The sequence below is a fragment of the Pseudorca crassidens genome, chromosome 3 (assembly GCF_039906515.1).
Source record: "Pseudorca crassidens isolate mPseCra1 chromosome 3, mPseCra1.hap1, whole genome shotgun sequence".
NCBI classification, from domain to species: Eukaryota; Metazoa; Chordata; class Mammalia; order Artiodactyla; family Delphinidae; genus Pseudorca; species Pseudorca crassidens.
The window spans coordinates 14,794,357-14,811,257 of record NC_090298.1 but is presented as its reverse complement, the minus strand read 5'-3'; the positions used below and the strand labels follow the sequence as shown (position 1 = coordinate 14,811,257).

The following is a 16,901-nucleotide window of genomic DNA, read 5'->3' as shown; positions in this document are numbered from 1 at the left end:
AGCAGTCACGCCCTGTTCCCAGTCCCTGCCTACACCTGCCCTAGGCTGCCAGCAATCTGCTTTCTATCTCTTTGGCTTTACCTTCGAGACATTTCACGTACATGGAATCCTACAATACGTGGTGCTTGGTGACTGGCTGCTTTCAGCCAGTGTAATGTTTTCAAGGCTCATCCATACTGTAACGTGTATCAGTTCTTCTTCCTTTTTTATCGCTGAATAATACTCCGTTCTCTGAATATACCACATTTTTTAAAAAGTCTGTTCCTCAGTTTGTTTGTTTCCCTGTTTGAGCTGTTGTGAATAATGCTGCTGGGAACATTTATGTGCAGGTTTTCGTGTGGCCATATGTTTTCATTTCTCATGTATATAGCTGGGAGTGGAATTCCTGGGTCGTATAATGACTATGTTTAACTTTTTGAGGACCTGCCAGACCGTTTCCCAGGGCAGCTGCACTATTTTACATTCTCACCAGCAGGGTCTGAGGGTTCTAGTTTTTCCATGTTCTCACCAGCAGGGTCTGAGCGTTCTAGTTTTTTCATGTTCTCACCAGCAGGGTCTGAGGGTTCTAGTTTTTTCATGTTCTCACCAACATGTTACCTGTCACTTTGGGGCTGGATGATTTCTTGTGCAACTCAATTCAGGAAGTAGGATTTTGTGAAAAAGATTAAATGTTTTTGAATTCAATAAAATCCTGCAAAGGAATTAAAGAGGATGTACACAGCTGAAATGAGAAATAGCCGTTTCAAGTTTATTTACTTCCTACTGTGTTCTTGGGTCATTCGTTTTTATGAAGTAACGACAAACTCCTGAGTAAGTTTGTGTATTTTTTCTAAAAACAGATGGTAGCCAGAATACAGCCAGGATTTCATTAAGATTATCTTACCAGGTTTTTTTTGTGTCTGTGTGTGTGTGTGTGTGTGTGTGTGTGTGTGTTTGAAAGAAAAGTATTCTTGTCAAGAATAGAAAAGGACAGAACTCTAGGAAATAAGAGGTAGAGGACGTCTGGTATTACGTTCCACGAGGAGCGAAAACATCTTGTGATGTTCTTTTATTGTCCCTTCTGTTCTATATCTCCTACTGTTTCCACTAAAAGGAAGAATGGAACGCAGTTCTGAAGCCTTTTGTTTTGTGTCCCTTAGAGAGGATTTCCAGTAGTTTTTGAGAGTTCTTAGAACAGTTGTCTTCATTTTATAAAGTCTGCAAGGCCCATTCCCATTTACCTGCTTCTCTTCCTTCTCTTATTCTTCTGCTCTTCCTGTTACCTAATTCCTTTCTTCAGAAGAAAGACTATATAGGAAGAGAGTATTAGAACAGGCATAGCTTTACCCTAACATATAAATGGTTTAGAGCAGGAACGGTTTTATATACTGGTGAATCTTTTCAGAGTGCCTGGTACGTATGTAGTAGGGGGCTCAAAAGATGCTTGCTGAAAGCTGGCCGGGTGGGTGGGTGGATGGATTTATGGGTGAAGTGTTTTATAGATTGAATAGATTTTAGGTGTGTTGGCTCATTCTTTGGGTCCATTTTCTGTTTTCTTTTAAACACATGTGTGTTGGCTGTGTGATGATTGGTTAACTAAGAGATGGAATAATTCGTTTTTTGTTCCTTGGATTGCCACATTCCTACACTGTCTGAGATTGTCTCAGCGGCTTGGAGATGTCTCGTTTCTTTCAGTGTCAAATTGTTTCTGGGATTATTTCTAGTCACTGTAGTTTGAAAGAAAAACTGAAAAGCTGTTTGGAGGAGTTGTGAGGAAGGTAGAGAAAATTAGAATATAAAGCCGGGATGGAATCAGTTGGCAAGTTGGAACCCCATAATCAGGGGAATAAACTTTCTTTTAAAATTTATTTATTTGTTTTTATTTATTTATTTTTGGCTGCGTTGGGTCTTCGTCACTGCACGCGGGCTTTCTCTAGTTGTGGTGAGGGGGGGCTACTCTTCGCTGTGGCACATGGGCTTCTCATTGCGGTGGCTTCTCTTGTTGCGGAGCATGGGCTCTGGGCACGCGAGCTTCAGCAGTTGTGGCACGCGGGCTCAGCAGTTGTGGCTCGCGGGCTCTAGAGCGCAGGCTCAGTAGTTGTGGCTCATGGGCTTAGTTGCTGCGCGGCATGTGAGATCTTCCCGGACCAGGGCTCAAACCCATGTCCCCTGCATTGGCAGGTGGATTCTTAACCACTGTGCCTCCAGGGAAGTCCGAATAAACTCTTTAAAGAATTACAAGTTCATAAATAAGGTGTCTTGCCCGTTAGCGTAATTTGTTTTTGTTTTGATTGGGAGCGGGGGATACCAATGTGTCTTTGTATCTTCACCTGGGCAACAATGAACAAAGATTAGTTTATTGTTGGCAAAATCTTTTACTGTTTTCTTTCTTCTTTTTTCTGCCTTTCCACCTCCTACTGCTCACGTACTCTTCATGTTATTTTCTGCATGGAAGCTACAGCTCATAGTGGTGACAGAGTTTGATCTTACGGGCGGACAGCGGGAAAGAATATGGATGCCACACGATCCTTCTCACTGGGAACTCTCCAGGGGCACGGGACAGATTGTGAACTTTATAGTATTGAATGTAGGCAGTCTCAGTTTACAACCATACTGTTTTTTATGTGTTGATGGTTAGGTGTTTGGGACATGACACATCTTCCTCTGGGAATAGTGCTATAAATGATCTTTAGGCCCATAGGCAGGCCCAAGAAATGATGTTGCCGCTGCTGATGACGCAGCTGACAGCTACAAGCACATTTCAGCTACAGAGAGCTGGAATATATTCTTTATATATATTAAAAAAAGCGGTGCCTTTAAAGACTTCCCTAGGCCGGTCTGGGGAGTTAACGCCACACTTCTCACACAGTCTTTGGGAGTGTTTGTGTGGGAGGGGTTATGTCTATGAGTTCTGAAGATGAGTGTCAGCAATACATTTTCCCCTGGAATTTCATGGTGGCATCAGCTCTGATGGGTGTAGAACAGTTGTTCTTGGCGTTGCCTATTGTAGAAAACAAACACCATCGCTGTTCCATAACCACAGTGAAGTGGTACAAACTTGGGATCCTTACGCCACATGCTTCTGACATTCCGGGCTGTGTGCTCACAGCCTCCTGTCATTACTTTTCCCTCCTCAGCAGTTGGTGCTGGGCCCGCACTACCTGAATTCTGCATCCTTTGAGCACTGAGCCTGAAACCGCCCAAGTTCCACTGGGCGCCAAGCAGTCCAGGGCTCTTTGGCATCTGAGACAGTTGTGCAGAAAGGAGTGCCAGCCTCAGGTCTGAAGCCTCACAGTCACGAGGAGGAAGTGAGTCAGGGGATCACTCAGCCTCGGCGGCCCCATGCTCTGCCTGCTGCGTGGCGAGGAATGCACAGACCACCCGCGGCAGTAGGGATGCTGGGGACGGTGGCTGCCCAGCTGCTTCACTTTTTCCAGGTCCCCTCTCGAGGGGTGGCTGTCTCTGCAGGGGAGATGCCTTGGGCTCCACCTTTTCCTTTCATTTCTAAGCTTGTCTCCAGCCAGCAATGCTCCTTTGTCCCCACTGCTCGTGTTCACGCTGTATTTTTCATACTCACTCTGTACGCGTGATGATGCTTCACTTTGTTCTCACCTGCACCGTTTCCAAACATTCTGACAAGTTGTGCGTTGAGGTTTTGCAAGGCCTTGGGGTTGAAATCTCCCCTGAGGTGAAAGAGCACAGGGTTTGGAGAGGTTTCGTCTCTGCAGTTCCAGCTGTCTGCATAAAAACATTGTGAGTTCTAAACATGAAAAGTACATTTAAAAAAACCCAAAACAGCACAGTGGAAAGAGAGGAGAAAAAGGAGAGAGTCCCCCTAGTACTGCCGTCCAGCTGTCTGCCTCGGAGACCTCCTTCCTTCTGCTCGTCAGATGTTTTGAATCACATTGTACAGGCCCCTCCCTTCCCTGTGTAAGCACCCAGCCAAGGTCACCGGAAATTAGATCTGCCCCAGGTAGACCGTGCCTGGGCTGATCCTACTTTGGGAGGTTGTGGAAATTCCTATAATTGAGACAGTGGAGTCTGCTTTCAGTTAATGGGTTTGAAAACTCCTTTAATTTGGCTGTGGCTCTAGAACTTTCTGTTACTCTAGACCAGTGGTTCCCAACTAGGACAGTCAGCTCTGCTCAGCAAAAAACTACCTCACCCAAAATGTCAGTAGTGATGTGGTGGAAGAACCTGTGTTAGGACTCTGTATGTTATGTGTATGTGTCTGTATGTGTCCTTTGTGTCTGTATGTGTCCTTTGAGGTGGATTTGAGTGATAAGGATTGCAAAAAAATAGCATCTGTTCAGTTGATGAAAAGGTGTTCCTACTTCCAACAACAACAAAAATGACTATAAAAGAGGAGAGATCTCACTTACGTGGGAACATTTCCCCCACAAACCCCCCCCCCCGAACTCATAGATGGAACAGATTAGTGGTTGCCAGACGTAGGGGGTGGGGGAATTGGGTGAGGGGGGGTCAAATGGTACAAACTTACAGATATAAAATAAATCCTGGGGACCTAACGGACAGCATGGTGACTAGGGTTAATAATACCGTATGGTATATTTGCTACTCTCTTAGCAAAGAGAGTAGATCTTAAAAGTTCTCATAGGGCTTCCCTGGTGGCGCAGTGGTTGAGAGTCCGCCTGCTGATGCAGGGGACACGGGTTCGTGCCCCGGTCCGGGAAGATCCCACATGCCGCGGAGCGGCTGGGCCCGTGAGCCATGGCCGCTAAGCCTGCGCTTCCGGAGCCTGTGCTCCGCAACGGGAGAGGCCACAACAGGGAGAGGCGACAACAGTGAGAGGCCCGCGTACCGACAAAAAAAAAGTTCTCATAAGAAAAAAAGAATTAACTATGTGCGGTGATGGATGTTGACTAGATTTACTGTGTTGATCACTTCTCGGTATATACAGATATCAAATCATTATGTTGTACACCTGGAACTAATATGTTACATGTCAGTTACACCTCAGTTTTTAAAATACTGTTTAAATCCTTGTACTAACACATTTTACCCACATCTCGTTTCTGGAATTCAGTATCTTCAAGAGCAGGGACCCCCATGTCCCAGCCTGTTACATTAGACATCTTCTAAGCCAGTTACTTCTTTACTAAGTCATTGCCGGCAAAAGAGAACTTTCTTTTGGCTGATTGACTGCAGATTTAAATAACCATATTAATCTTTCCATTACAAATCTATTTGACCTCTTTGTCTTTAAAAAAAAAAAAGAGCAGATCTCATTTCAGGAACAGTTTGTTACTTTATGGTGTAGGTTGTTAGACTCCTGAACCGTGGTACTCAATGTGGGCCAAGTAAGCAGTTGTGGGAGAAAAATAAGTGCAGTGCCCCGTTCTGGGTCTAAGACTGAGTTGTGTGTTTGACTAAAGAATGTTCTCTTTTCTGTGAATCTGTAATTAGAACATGCCACACAGCATGGTATTTAAAGTCCATCATCATTATCTCTTTTTAGGGTTGTTTTCCTACCTTATTTTTAAACTCATTTTTTTCAAAGTTCAGGGAAGAGAATCATTCTTAAAATCAGAAGAGAAATGTAATAGTTTAAAAGAAAAAAACTTTTTTAAAAATGGGGCAACAGTAAGTTGAAATCTGTGGTAGAAGTTTGATCTTCTTAAATGAGGATCAGTAAACTTTCTGCGTAAAGGGCCAGAAGGTAAATACTTTAGGCTTTGCAGAGCTACGTCGTGTTTCCGTGGTAGCAGGGAGGAGATAGGTACAACTTCTTGCCCAAGGAGGTACTGCAGTCACACACCGTTGGCCGGGGATTTATGATCATCTTCCAGGGAGGGGGGCCAGTGATTGAGACAGGGACGCCCTCTCCCACAGCCTCACCTGGAGGTGAGTTCGGACATGTCTCCTTGTAGCCTTGTAGTCTCCGAGGCCCCCTTGTCTACCTAATGAAGAGCGGAGAACTTAATGAACCCAACACCCATCTTCAGAGTTTCAACACAGCTCTTCCATGCAGTCATTATGGTTGTGTGTGTGTGTTTCTTGATACTGCAGTTGCTCGGTTATAGAGACATGATTGGGTTTTTCCCATTATGGAGCGGTTAAGAATGTTCATGTACCATTGAGAAGTACATAGGCTGGGAGACAATTTTTTTAAATGATTTGCAATGACCAAGGTATAAATACGTACAATAAAATTCACCCGTTGTAGATTCACAATTGAGTGGATTTTAGTGCGTTTATACAGTTGTGCAGCATCAGCACGGTCCAGTTTTAGAGGAGTTCCATCGACCCCCCAGAGTTCCTTTTTCCACGTGCAGGCAGCGTGCCCACCCTGACACCTAGCTCTGGGCATCTCTTCATCTAGTTTCTGCATTGATGGATTTGCCCCTTCTCTACCTTTTTGTGTGTAGCTTCTTTCACTTAGCATAATGTTTTTGAGATTCATCCTTGTTGGTGATTCTGTGATTTGTTTCTTATTACTAAGCCTTGTGTAGATTTATCGCATTTTGTTTCTGAACCAGTTGATGGACATCTGAGTGTGCGGACAAGAAAATGTTGCCCGCCATTCCCGTAAAAAAGTGAACGTCCCCACCATCAGCCACTGCAGTCGCCCCCAACGGTGCCCCCTGAGGGGAATTCAGGATGGAGAAAAATAGGATCTTGACCCTAGATAGTTAAGATGCATATCTAAGGAATAATTTCAATGAGCCCAGACTCTTGCATCTTCCCACACATAGAAAAACACTACAATCATTAACTTGAGATGTTGGGTTTTGTGCTTAGCAGTCATCTTTTGATGTTTGACCACTTTTTTTTTTTTTCCCCCCAGCACAAACCCTATATATCCTGGCTCCTCCCTTACCTGTTTGCAACTGTTAACTCGGAACTGTCCGGGAGGCTGGCTCCCAGGCTGTAGTCCTCCATAAGGTCCCCGAATAAAACGTAACTCGCAGCTTTTAGATTGTGCATTTTTTTTCTGTCGACAAGTGATTTCTAGTATATGGCTATTATGAATAATGCCGCTACGAATGTTTGCTTACAAGGCTTTTTAGAATTTTTTTTTTTTTTTGAGAAGGTAGATACCTGGGAGTTGAATTCTTGGGACATACGGTGAGATTATGTTTTGATTTTTAAGAAACCACCAAACCGTTTTCCAAGGTGGATATAACATTTTATATCACTGCCAGTTTCTCCACATTGTCACCAGCACTTGGTATTGTCAGTCTTTTTTTTATTAGAGCCAGGAAATCATTTGTTGGCAATGGAAACCTTATTTTTGAAGGGATGGTATTACTCGCCGCCTTATAGGATTGCTCTAAAGATCAAAGAGGTGGGAATTTTCTGTGCAAGTGCTTTGTCTTGTAAAACTATTACTGCTGATTATGTGCAGAAAAAGTTTTTAGAAGTTGAATTTAACACGTATCTGTCTCAGATTAAGATGAAAACGTCCCAAGTTTTAATAAAACATCTATTTTATGATCAAACTTGTTCCACCTACTTTTAAAGGCGTATCTTTGCTCCAATTGTGAGTTTTCTCCATCGGCTAGGAGCTTTCTCCATATGCCTGCATTGTACATTAAATTATCAGTCTTATTTAACAGTGAGAGAATATAATGGTTTGCATATGGTGGGCACATTTTTCTTCCCCACTCAAACTTGGATGGTCTGGTAAATGTCTTTCTGTTATTTTGTTTTCAGATGCTTGTGGGTGGCCTCTTTCCTGGACCTGGGCATATGTGTTCTATTCTAATGGAATGGAAGCAGAAAGTTTGGGGGATGAGAGAAACCACCCAGAACAATCTATGTAAAAATATCCATTTCACCAGTTTTACTTTGCAATTCTGATTCTATGAAAATTGCCTGTTTAAACTTTTTCAAAGAACAAAGGGAGTGTTTCGAATGCATTTCCCTTCCTATCTGGGGAAGATACCGCTGTAGGTTTAGGAAAACTGGCCAGTGGGGCTCTAGATTTGAAATCTGGGCGGATTTTGTAAAACTTGTTTATTAGCAGCTCTTCACACCTCTTGGGAAAGACCTTTGGACTAAGGAGGTTGAGCTGTGTGTTTGTTCATGTAGGAAGGACTGTGTCAACAAGGGCTTGGTCATACTTTCAAATGAGAAGGTGAAAAGAACAAGAAAACTCAAGTAAAAGAAACTGCATGCAGTGTACCCCCTGGGAGTTGGGAGGTTTATATTAATTCTGGTGACAGTTTATATTAATTCTGGTGACAGTTTATATTAATTCAGTAATGTTTCATAACATACTGTTTATTCATACTAAATAGACAGTTTTGATACTTGGTCAACAGGGGCATGAAATCCTTTTTGATCAAAGCAAAGCAGATGATGGTCATAGCAAACAAAGCTTTGGATTCAGGATTCTGGGTTGGAGGTCCACTGTGAATTATTTTATGGTTTTACCTAATGAGTAAAAGTTTTTACCTTATGGGTTTGAAAATTCCCATTTAAGTGAGTGTGTGTGTGTGTGTGTGTGTATGAGTGTACACGGAGGTATTTGAAAGCTTTCAATGTTGCAGTCTCTGACATGTGAATTTTAAAAAGAATGAAAAAGTAGTTCAGGCACTTGGAAGTCTCTTTCTAGAACATTACAAATACTGCAGTTTTGGTGTGGAATGATATTTGAAAGAGAGCAGTCTTAGAGATGCCTGTAGTAAACGTCCTTTTTGGAAAGGAGCTGTTTGCTAATAAAGAAATCGGGACTGACAAACAGTCGTGTCCTTCTTTCTGGACGTTACCTGTGTCTTAGCCCAAAGTGGGAATCGGAGGTCTGTGACTGACCTGTGCAGGCATGGCAACTCGGCCGTGTTGGTGTTACGTGTGTTCTTTAAATAAGACAGTTCAGGGTTTATAGAGAAACACTTCATACTCATTTTTGATGCTCTTTTCCATCTTTATCATGGAGAATTTCAACCCCTCTACGGAGGGAGGGTTGAAGAAGTTTGGAGTTAACAACTTAAAATTCCCACAATAAAGAGAAAGGGGATACCCATGTGGAGGTCCTTGTATAGAGTTGTAGCGGGGATGCTGGGAGAGTCACAGAACTCGTAAGGGAAACAGGAGCCGATGCCGTTTTAACCTTGGGCTCCAGCCACCTTGATCTTGGCGGAAACGCTTGTGGAACCTCATGCACATGTGGCCCTGCCTCTGGGTCCCCCTCCTTCCAGAGCCCCAGGGTCTAGCTTGCTGACCCCAAATGCTTTCATTGAACTCAAGGGTGACTTACGAGGGATCCTGAGTCACAGTGCTGACAACAAACGTTTTAGGTCCTGGCTGGTGTATTTTAAGCAGGATCAACATTGGCACTGAGGGAGTAACTTGTAAGTTGGATTTTTATATATTAAATTTTCCCTTTTAGAAGGAGTTGTGTGTGATAACTGAACACTTAAAGGGACCTTTGTGTGTTAGTTGTTGACTGACCTATTAGCGCATTTTATTGATTTCTGAATTACTTTAAGGAGACAGTGTGATGTGTGGAAAGAGCATGGAATTAGGAATTGGAAAGATTTGAGACCTGGCTTGGTCACCAGCTGTGTGACATTAGGTAAGGACTTAAGCTCTGAACTTCAGTTTCGGGGCAGGGATTCCTTTCTTACCAAAGATTAGCTTAGTATTAGTATTATTGAGGCTCTTAGCATGTGACTGTGACACCTCATGGGCAGTCCATTACTGGAAGCTACTATTTATGCTATTAGTAACACAACTTAAAGTAGCATAAAGTGATGGGTATACTTAGTTTACTTTTATATTGCTTTCCCCCTGCCATCTCTCTGTGTTGAGAGTGACAGTAGTCCCTTAAACTAGAAGTTGAATGTATAACCAATATATTTTTAATATTTCACTTAACATTTCAAATCAAAAGAGAAATTAGGGCTTCCCTGGTGGCGCAGTGGTTGGGAGTCCGCCTGCCAATGCAGGGGACACGGGTTCGTGCCCCGGTCCGGGAGGATCCCACATGCCGCGGAGCGGCTGGGCCTGTGAGCCATGGCCGCTGAGCCTGCGCGTCCGGAGCCTGTGCTCCGCAACGGGAGAGGCCACAACAGTGAGAGGCCCGCGTACAGCAAAAAAACCCCCAGAAATTAAGCAGATCAATGAAATGAGGTTGAAAGTTCTAGAAAAGAAGTTTATGTGCTATTTCAAGTGATAATTTTGGTATTAAATTTCCACTCTTGCATTTTTGTTGGAGTTGATGAAATTGTTGAGCAGAGTAGAAATAACATAATGAGATACTAAAGCGATTTCAGCACATTGGGTATACATAAGTCATAAAGGTAATTCTCTTTAAAAAATAAGTATTTGTTTATTGAAGTATAGTTGATTTAGAATATTGTGTTAGTTGCAGGTGTATAGCATAGTGATTTACTAGTTTTGCAGATTATATTCCATTATAGGTTAATGGATATTATGTAAGATAATGGATATGATTCCCTGTGCTATAGAGTATATCCTTGTTGCTTATCTATTTTACGTATAATAGTTTGTATTTGTTAATCCCATACCCCTAATTTGTCCCTCTTCCCTCCCTTTGGTAACCACTAGTTTGTTTTCTGTATCTGTGAGTCTGTTCCTGTTTTGCATATACATTCATTTGTGTTATTTTTTTAGATTCCACATATAAGTGATATCATACAGTATTTGTCTTTCTCTGTCTTACTTCACTAAGCATAATTTATCTAGGTCCATCCACATTGCTGCAAATGGCAGTATTTCATTATTGTTTATGGCTGAGTAATTTTCACATACACACACACACACATACACACATCTTCTTTATCCAGTTGTCTGTTGATGGGCACTTGGGTTGCTTCCCTGTCTGGCTGTTGTAAATAGTGCTGCTGTGAACACTGGGGTAAGTGTTTCTTTTGGAACTAATGTTTTTGTTTTTTCTGGATATGTACCCAGGAGTGGAATTGCTGGATCATGTGGTAGTTCAACTTTTAGTTTTTTAAGGAACCTCCGTACTGTTTGCATAGTGGCTGCACCAATTTACATTCCCATCACCATGTACAAGAATTCCCATAAAGATAACTCTTTATAATTTGATCAGTGAACACCCAATAATTTCTTCAAACTTTTTTTTATCACTTGTCCTTGAAAACAAACAGTTTTCATGTTGTGAAATCAAAGAAAGAGGAAATTCAGCATTGAAAAGCTAAGTATTATGGTTGTCATTTTATTTGCCCAGTGGAGAAATAAAAAAGGGAAATGAAATCAATGCCAAAAAATTGTGGCCCAGGTTAAAACAGTAGGATCTGGAAGTTGTTATCTGTTGGGATATCATCGCAAACTTTGCGGTGCATTTGGTGTCTGGTGGAATCCTACCAAAATTCACTCCAGTGGATTGGGTTGTGATATTTACTAAAAAATAATCCCTCTCTTGGAGAGTCTAGTTGACACGTGGATTTGGTCCAAGTAGGAAGTCAGTGGAGTGTCCTGATGCCCTCCAAGTGGGCAAGTGCATGGGGCTTGGACCCGGGAAGATGGAGCCTGAAGGTCCCAAAGAGTTCTTGACTTGGGGTGAAGCAGTGTGGTGACCTGGTTAAACTTGTGGTTTCTGGATATGTGATGCTGGGCAAGTTTCTTTACCTCTAGGCCTCCACTTCTCCATCTGTAAAATGGGATGATAATGGTGCTTGCCTTAAAGCGTGTATGTGAAGATATAATCCATATAAATCAATTGCATTTTAATTAATTAATTTTTTGGTTTTGGCTGTGTTGGGTCTTCATTGCTGCACGCGGGCTTCCTCTGTTTGCGGCGAGCGGGGGCTACTTTTCGTTGCAGTGCACGGGCTTCTCATTGCGGTAGCTTCTGTTGTTGCGGAGCACAGACTCTAGGCACGCAGGCTCAGTAGTTGTGGCACACGGGCTCAGTTGCTCCGTGGCATGTGGGATCTTCCCGGACCAGGGCTCGAACCCGTGTCCCCTGCATTGGCAGGTGGATTCTTAACTACTGCGCCACCAGGGAAGTCCCTCAGTTGCATTTTAGTACTATTTTCTCTGTCCTTTCTCTGTCTGGTGGGACTCTGTCTCAGTCACACTTGTACACGTGTAAGGCTGTGGGTGATGCTTTCTTTGAAGATTCATTCCTTGCTTATTTGAGAAAGATGTTTGCTTTTCAAAAGGTGATTTTTAAGGAATGTAGTAGTCATAGTAATTTTAAGAGTGGTGTTTTGCCACAAAATGCAATCCAAACTCATAGTTAAATCCTGCTTGTTTTGTTTACAGGGAACACGGGTCTGGCTGAGAGAAAATGGCCAGCATTTTCCAAGTACTGTAAATTCCTGTGCAGAGGGCGTCATTGTCTTCCGGACAGACTATGGTCAGGTGAGCAGAGTCCCTGCAGCTTCGTGACATCCGTGTTCTGCTTCCTTGGGTGACCCTACGTAAGGGCACGTGTGCTTATTCTCCTCGCCCTTCATACCTTAAACATCTTTTCTAAGTGATACAACAGAATCCCAAAAGGAATGTGTAATGCACACCTCGAGTGTGTGAGCGACACAATAAAAAATTCTCCCAAATCGAAATCAAAGTGTTCTAACTAGTACTGGACAGAAGAGCACCACACTTGGCTGGTTTCCTTCCTGGGGATCAAGAAGAATCAGAAGTATAGGGTGCAAGCAATTTGAGAAAAAGTTCAAATATATCAATATTTCCCGATTGGTTTCATGACCACGTTCCCTTAAAATTCGTCAACTTTCCTAGTGTTGGAAGTACTGGCCTGCCAGTGAGACTGTAGCAGTGTCCTGGTCCCTGTAAGGACAGGATGCACCAAACCACCTAACCTGAGCCTCTTCATCAGCTTGTGAAACAACTGAAGAAGCTCCTTCTGTTTGTGGGAACCACTGCTCCAGGGTCCCTATTCTTCAGTGTAAAACAAGTGAAAAGCCATATCACTGAAAACAAATACCTGAATCCAGAAACTGGCCCACTGCTTATATTTGGACAATGGTGAAAGGAGCCCAGTTTCTCCATTTTATAAGGAAACCAATTAAAAATTTTTTAAATTGAAATATAGTTAATTTACAATGTTGTGTTAGTTTCAGGTGTATAGCACAGTGATTCAGTTATATAGAAATTTTTTTTCCAGATTCTTTTCCATTATAGGTTATTACAAGATATTGAGTAGAGTTCGCTGTGCTACACAGTAGGTCCTTGTTGGTTACCTATCTTATATATAGTTGTGTGTGTCTTTAATCCCAAGGAATTTTAATTTTAGAAATGGGTACCTCCCACAGAGACACATATTAAAATTGAAGACATAAAGGACTAAAATGACATCATATGCCAGTATTTCAAACTCTCAGTTGCTGAATTTTGTTTGCAAGTTGTGTTGAGAACAAAATCTTCAAGGTCAGTGTTGTATAGTTTGCGGCTGATGGGCTACTTGGTTATCAAAACCTTGAGCAGAGATGATCCTCTTGGTGGTACATTCCTCATTTCTTGGATTAATAAGCAGTGATGTTTCTGGGCTATTTTGCAATTCCTCAGTTACTTTTTCATCCGAGAGTCTTGAATGGTGCTTCAGTATTTGTCTGTTGATGAAGATATAGCTGTGATGTGCAATGGAGAGAGGGGGGTGGTGGGTGCAGGGAGAGGGGAGCAAAGAGACCACTGGGAATCCAGTGTCTCCCAGTCACTGATGCCCCGTCTGGTCTCTTTCCCATCAGGTTCTCGGGTAGTGTGATGTGACCTGTAAACTAAGGACCAAGTGACCTGGCCAGCATTTTTCTGTCTTGCCTTCACTCCTCCCCTCTTGCCATCTCACTTTCCCCAGATGAGAATTCAGTTTCTTTCAGGTCTTGTACATACTTTTCAAGATGATAATAAAAAAGGGAAAACAATATTTAAACCGTGTACCTGACTTGACAGAACTTAATGGGGAATTCTTTTCTTTTTTTGTCCACTTATTATTTTGTTTGTTTGTTTGTTTTTGTCCCCATAACTATTTTTATTACATTACAATAATTAGGTCTACTTATGTTTTAATCCCAAAGATACTTTACTTTTTTCCCCTTTTTTTCCTCTTAAGAAAAATTGTGATAAAAACCACATAACGTTAAAATTCCCATCTTAACCACGTTGAAATGTATAGTTCAGTAGTGTTAAGTCCGTTCCTGTTGTCGGGCAGTAGCTCTCTAGAACTTTTTCATCTTGTAATACTGAGACTCTGTACCTAGCAAACGCTTAATTCCCCATCTCACCTCCCCCAGCACTTGGTAACCACCTTTCTACTTTCTGTCTCTATGATTTTGACTCCTTTAGATACTTATATGAGTGGAATCATAACAGCATTTGTCCTTTTCTGTTACTGGCTTATTTTGCTTAACGGAGTGTCTTGGAGATTCTGAGGATGCTTTCTGTTCCTATCAAACTTCGCTTTGCTCCGCAGAGGCGTCACAGCAATTCTAGCAGCCTGTTAGTGCTACTTACTGTCGGTGTCGCGTGGTCAGCAGTCTGTGTCCTGTGACACCATTGCCAGCTGGTCAATGGGCAGCCCTCCATGAGGCATGGAAAGGGTTGGTCAGGTCAGCAATTCTCTTCCTTCTTGACGGTACTTATGGATTGTGGCTTTAGAAAGAACTAAACCAGAAAAGCATATACTTAAACGTGGAAACAACTCCCAGATTTGACTTCGAGTCTTCAATCGGTCATCAAATCCGTGGTCTTACACTGTCCGCTCTGTCATTCCCAAGTATGACAACTGTAATTAGCTTGGTGACCCATGTAGGAAATACAGGGTTTAAAATGTGACAAAAGTGAGGCAGGTTGGAAAGACGTGGATCAGGAGCTGGCAGTGGCCAGAAGACTTTTGTTTCTCTCTTTTCTGACCTACTCCTTCCTCTCTTGACATTACAGATTCCCTGTGGAACATACAGGCGTAGCCACCAAGGGTTAGAAGTTCATTACCTGGTTCTGGTCCCCAGGACAGACACACCTGCTGTTTATCTGATATAGATTTCTGAAGGAATCAGGGTCAGAGGTGTAGAGCATGACCTTGTCCTGATCAAACCCGTGGTAACTTTTCAAAGTATGGGCTAATTTCAGCCCAATTTGGTATGTTGTTAAAGGGTGTTAGGATATTGGTGTTTCTACAGAAAGGGAGAATGGGGAGTTATTGAATGGGTCCAGAGTTTTAGTTTGGGAAGATGAAAAAGTTCTGAAGATACATCATGGTGATGGTTGCACAACAATGTGACTGTGCTTGATGCCACTGAACTGTACACTTAAAATTTGCCATTGTCATCCTTTTTATGTCAGTGTGTACATCTTCCCACAGTAGAAAGAAAAAGATATCAGCGTTTGAGGTCAAATGGTAACGGGTAAAAGCTGTCAAGTGGGTATTGTTCTGTATCTCTATAAACAGTTCTAGTACAATTTTTATGTTACCAAAATAGGACCGCTCAGAATCTGTGAACAGCTTCCAAACTAGTAGTTGAATTTCGCTTTGGTTTACTGTACAGGAGTCACGTGGGGGTCTTGTTTCGGATGCAGATTCTGATGGGCAGGTCTGGGCTGGGGGCTGAGAGTCTGCATTTCTCACCTGGTGGTATGGATACTGCGGGTCCGTGTTTGAGTCGGAGAACTGCCTTAAGGTCGTAGTTACTACAGTGAAGAGCAGGAATTACTCTCAGTCCCCTGTGGACTACCCGTGCTACTGTTTCGGACGAAGCAAATGTAAGGAAAAGAGCTTGAGGCAGCGGTGGAAAATTTTCCCTAGGCCCTGAGAAGCTTTCCCTTCCTCTCTGTGCATTCCATCCCTCCCCCCACCCCACCCCCAATTCCAGCCGTCATTTCACCTCAAGTGTGGCCAGGGATTGTGCTGACTGCGGCGAAATAGTGCTCAGGTGGATTAAAAAGCAGTTTTCAAAATCCTGTTTCGTGTCGGAAACCAAGCGGAGCCACGAGTAACTAAAATCCTAAAATGAGGTCACGGGGACGGGGGTAGATAGGAGATCACGCGGTGTTGTTTTTTGGTGAGAGCCCTAAAGGGCCCGTTTTCTTACTTCATTCAGTCTCTGAGGGTTTTGCACATTTGCTCAGCTATTCTTTTTTCGCCAAGGAGATAGTTTTATGTTAATCTAAAATTCCATCCCACACCAAAATTTAAACTGCTGTAGGTTGGTCCCAGGAGTGCAGGGGACCAAAACGTTCCCATTTGACTCATAACTTATGTTATACTCGCTGTGAAGTATTTGCCGATGGGAAAAGAAAAGTGCGAGTGACATGCTAACACACTTTGAAAAAATGCATAGTTGTGGCTTCTGGAGCACGAAGCACGTGGGTAGGTCAGCACGTGCTCTGCAAGTTAGAAATGACTTGTCTTCTTGCACGTGAAGCCATGGACAGAGTTGTAGAAGAGCACCGTGCTTTTGTGGCTCTGCAGGGTCCATATTTGGCTAAAAGATCGACTCTGGTGAACAGGGTAGGATGGAAGTTGGCACTGAATGTTTTTGTCTTTTCTAAAACGTTTGCCAGGCATGTGGGTGATCACTGAAGCACCCTTTTGGAACATTGTAGAATTGACTAATGAGTTTTAAATTAGATTTTTTACTTTGAGAGTCAACTATTTTATTATCCTTCCTGAAAAGAGCCTAATTTGATCGCTCTGAAATAGCTTATAGTGATATCAATTTACCTAATTGTATTTTAAGGGGTAGGTTTTTAACTTACCCCAGTCAACTTAATCAAGACACTTACTCTCTGCAACCATCCTGTTGGGTTTTCTGTTTGCATTGTCTCTCTGTGGGGTCTCCTGAAATATTTTACTGGCTGGAGAATTAATCATCCCAATCTACAAGTAAATGCCCTCCTCCCTGCCCTTCTCTTATTTGCACCAAGTATAATTAGACTCGGTTTAATTATAAACCGAGTCTTCTCATTTTATTAATCTTCTCATTTTATTAATCTCATTTTATTAATCCACA

General features: G+C 42.5%; 1 protein-coding gene across 3 annotated transcripts in view; it reads left to right on the top strand.

Moving 5' to 3' along the window:
* MYO10 (myosin X) overlaps window positions 1-16,901 on the top strand; it is a 217,693-nt gene that overhangs the window by 37,329 nt on the left and 163,463 nt on the right. For 2 of the 3 annotated variants that reach the window (XM_067730416.1, XM_067730419.1), the window contains exon 2: window positions 12,202-12,300. The exons of the other annotated variant lie outside the window; for it this stretch is intronic. In XM_067730416.1, coding sequence (XP_067586517.1) covers window positions 12,202-12,300 — 99 coding nt within the window. The remainder of the gene's footprint in view (window positions 1-12,201; window positions 12,301-16,901) is intronic. 3 annotated transcript variants of the gene reach the window in all.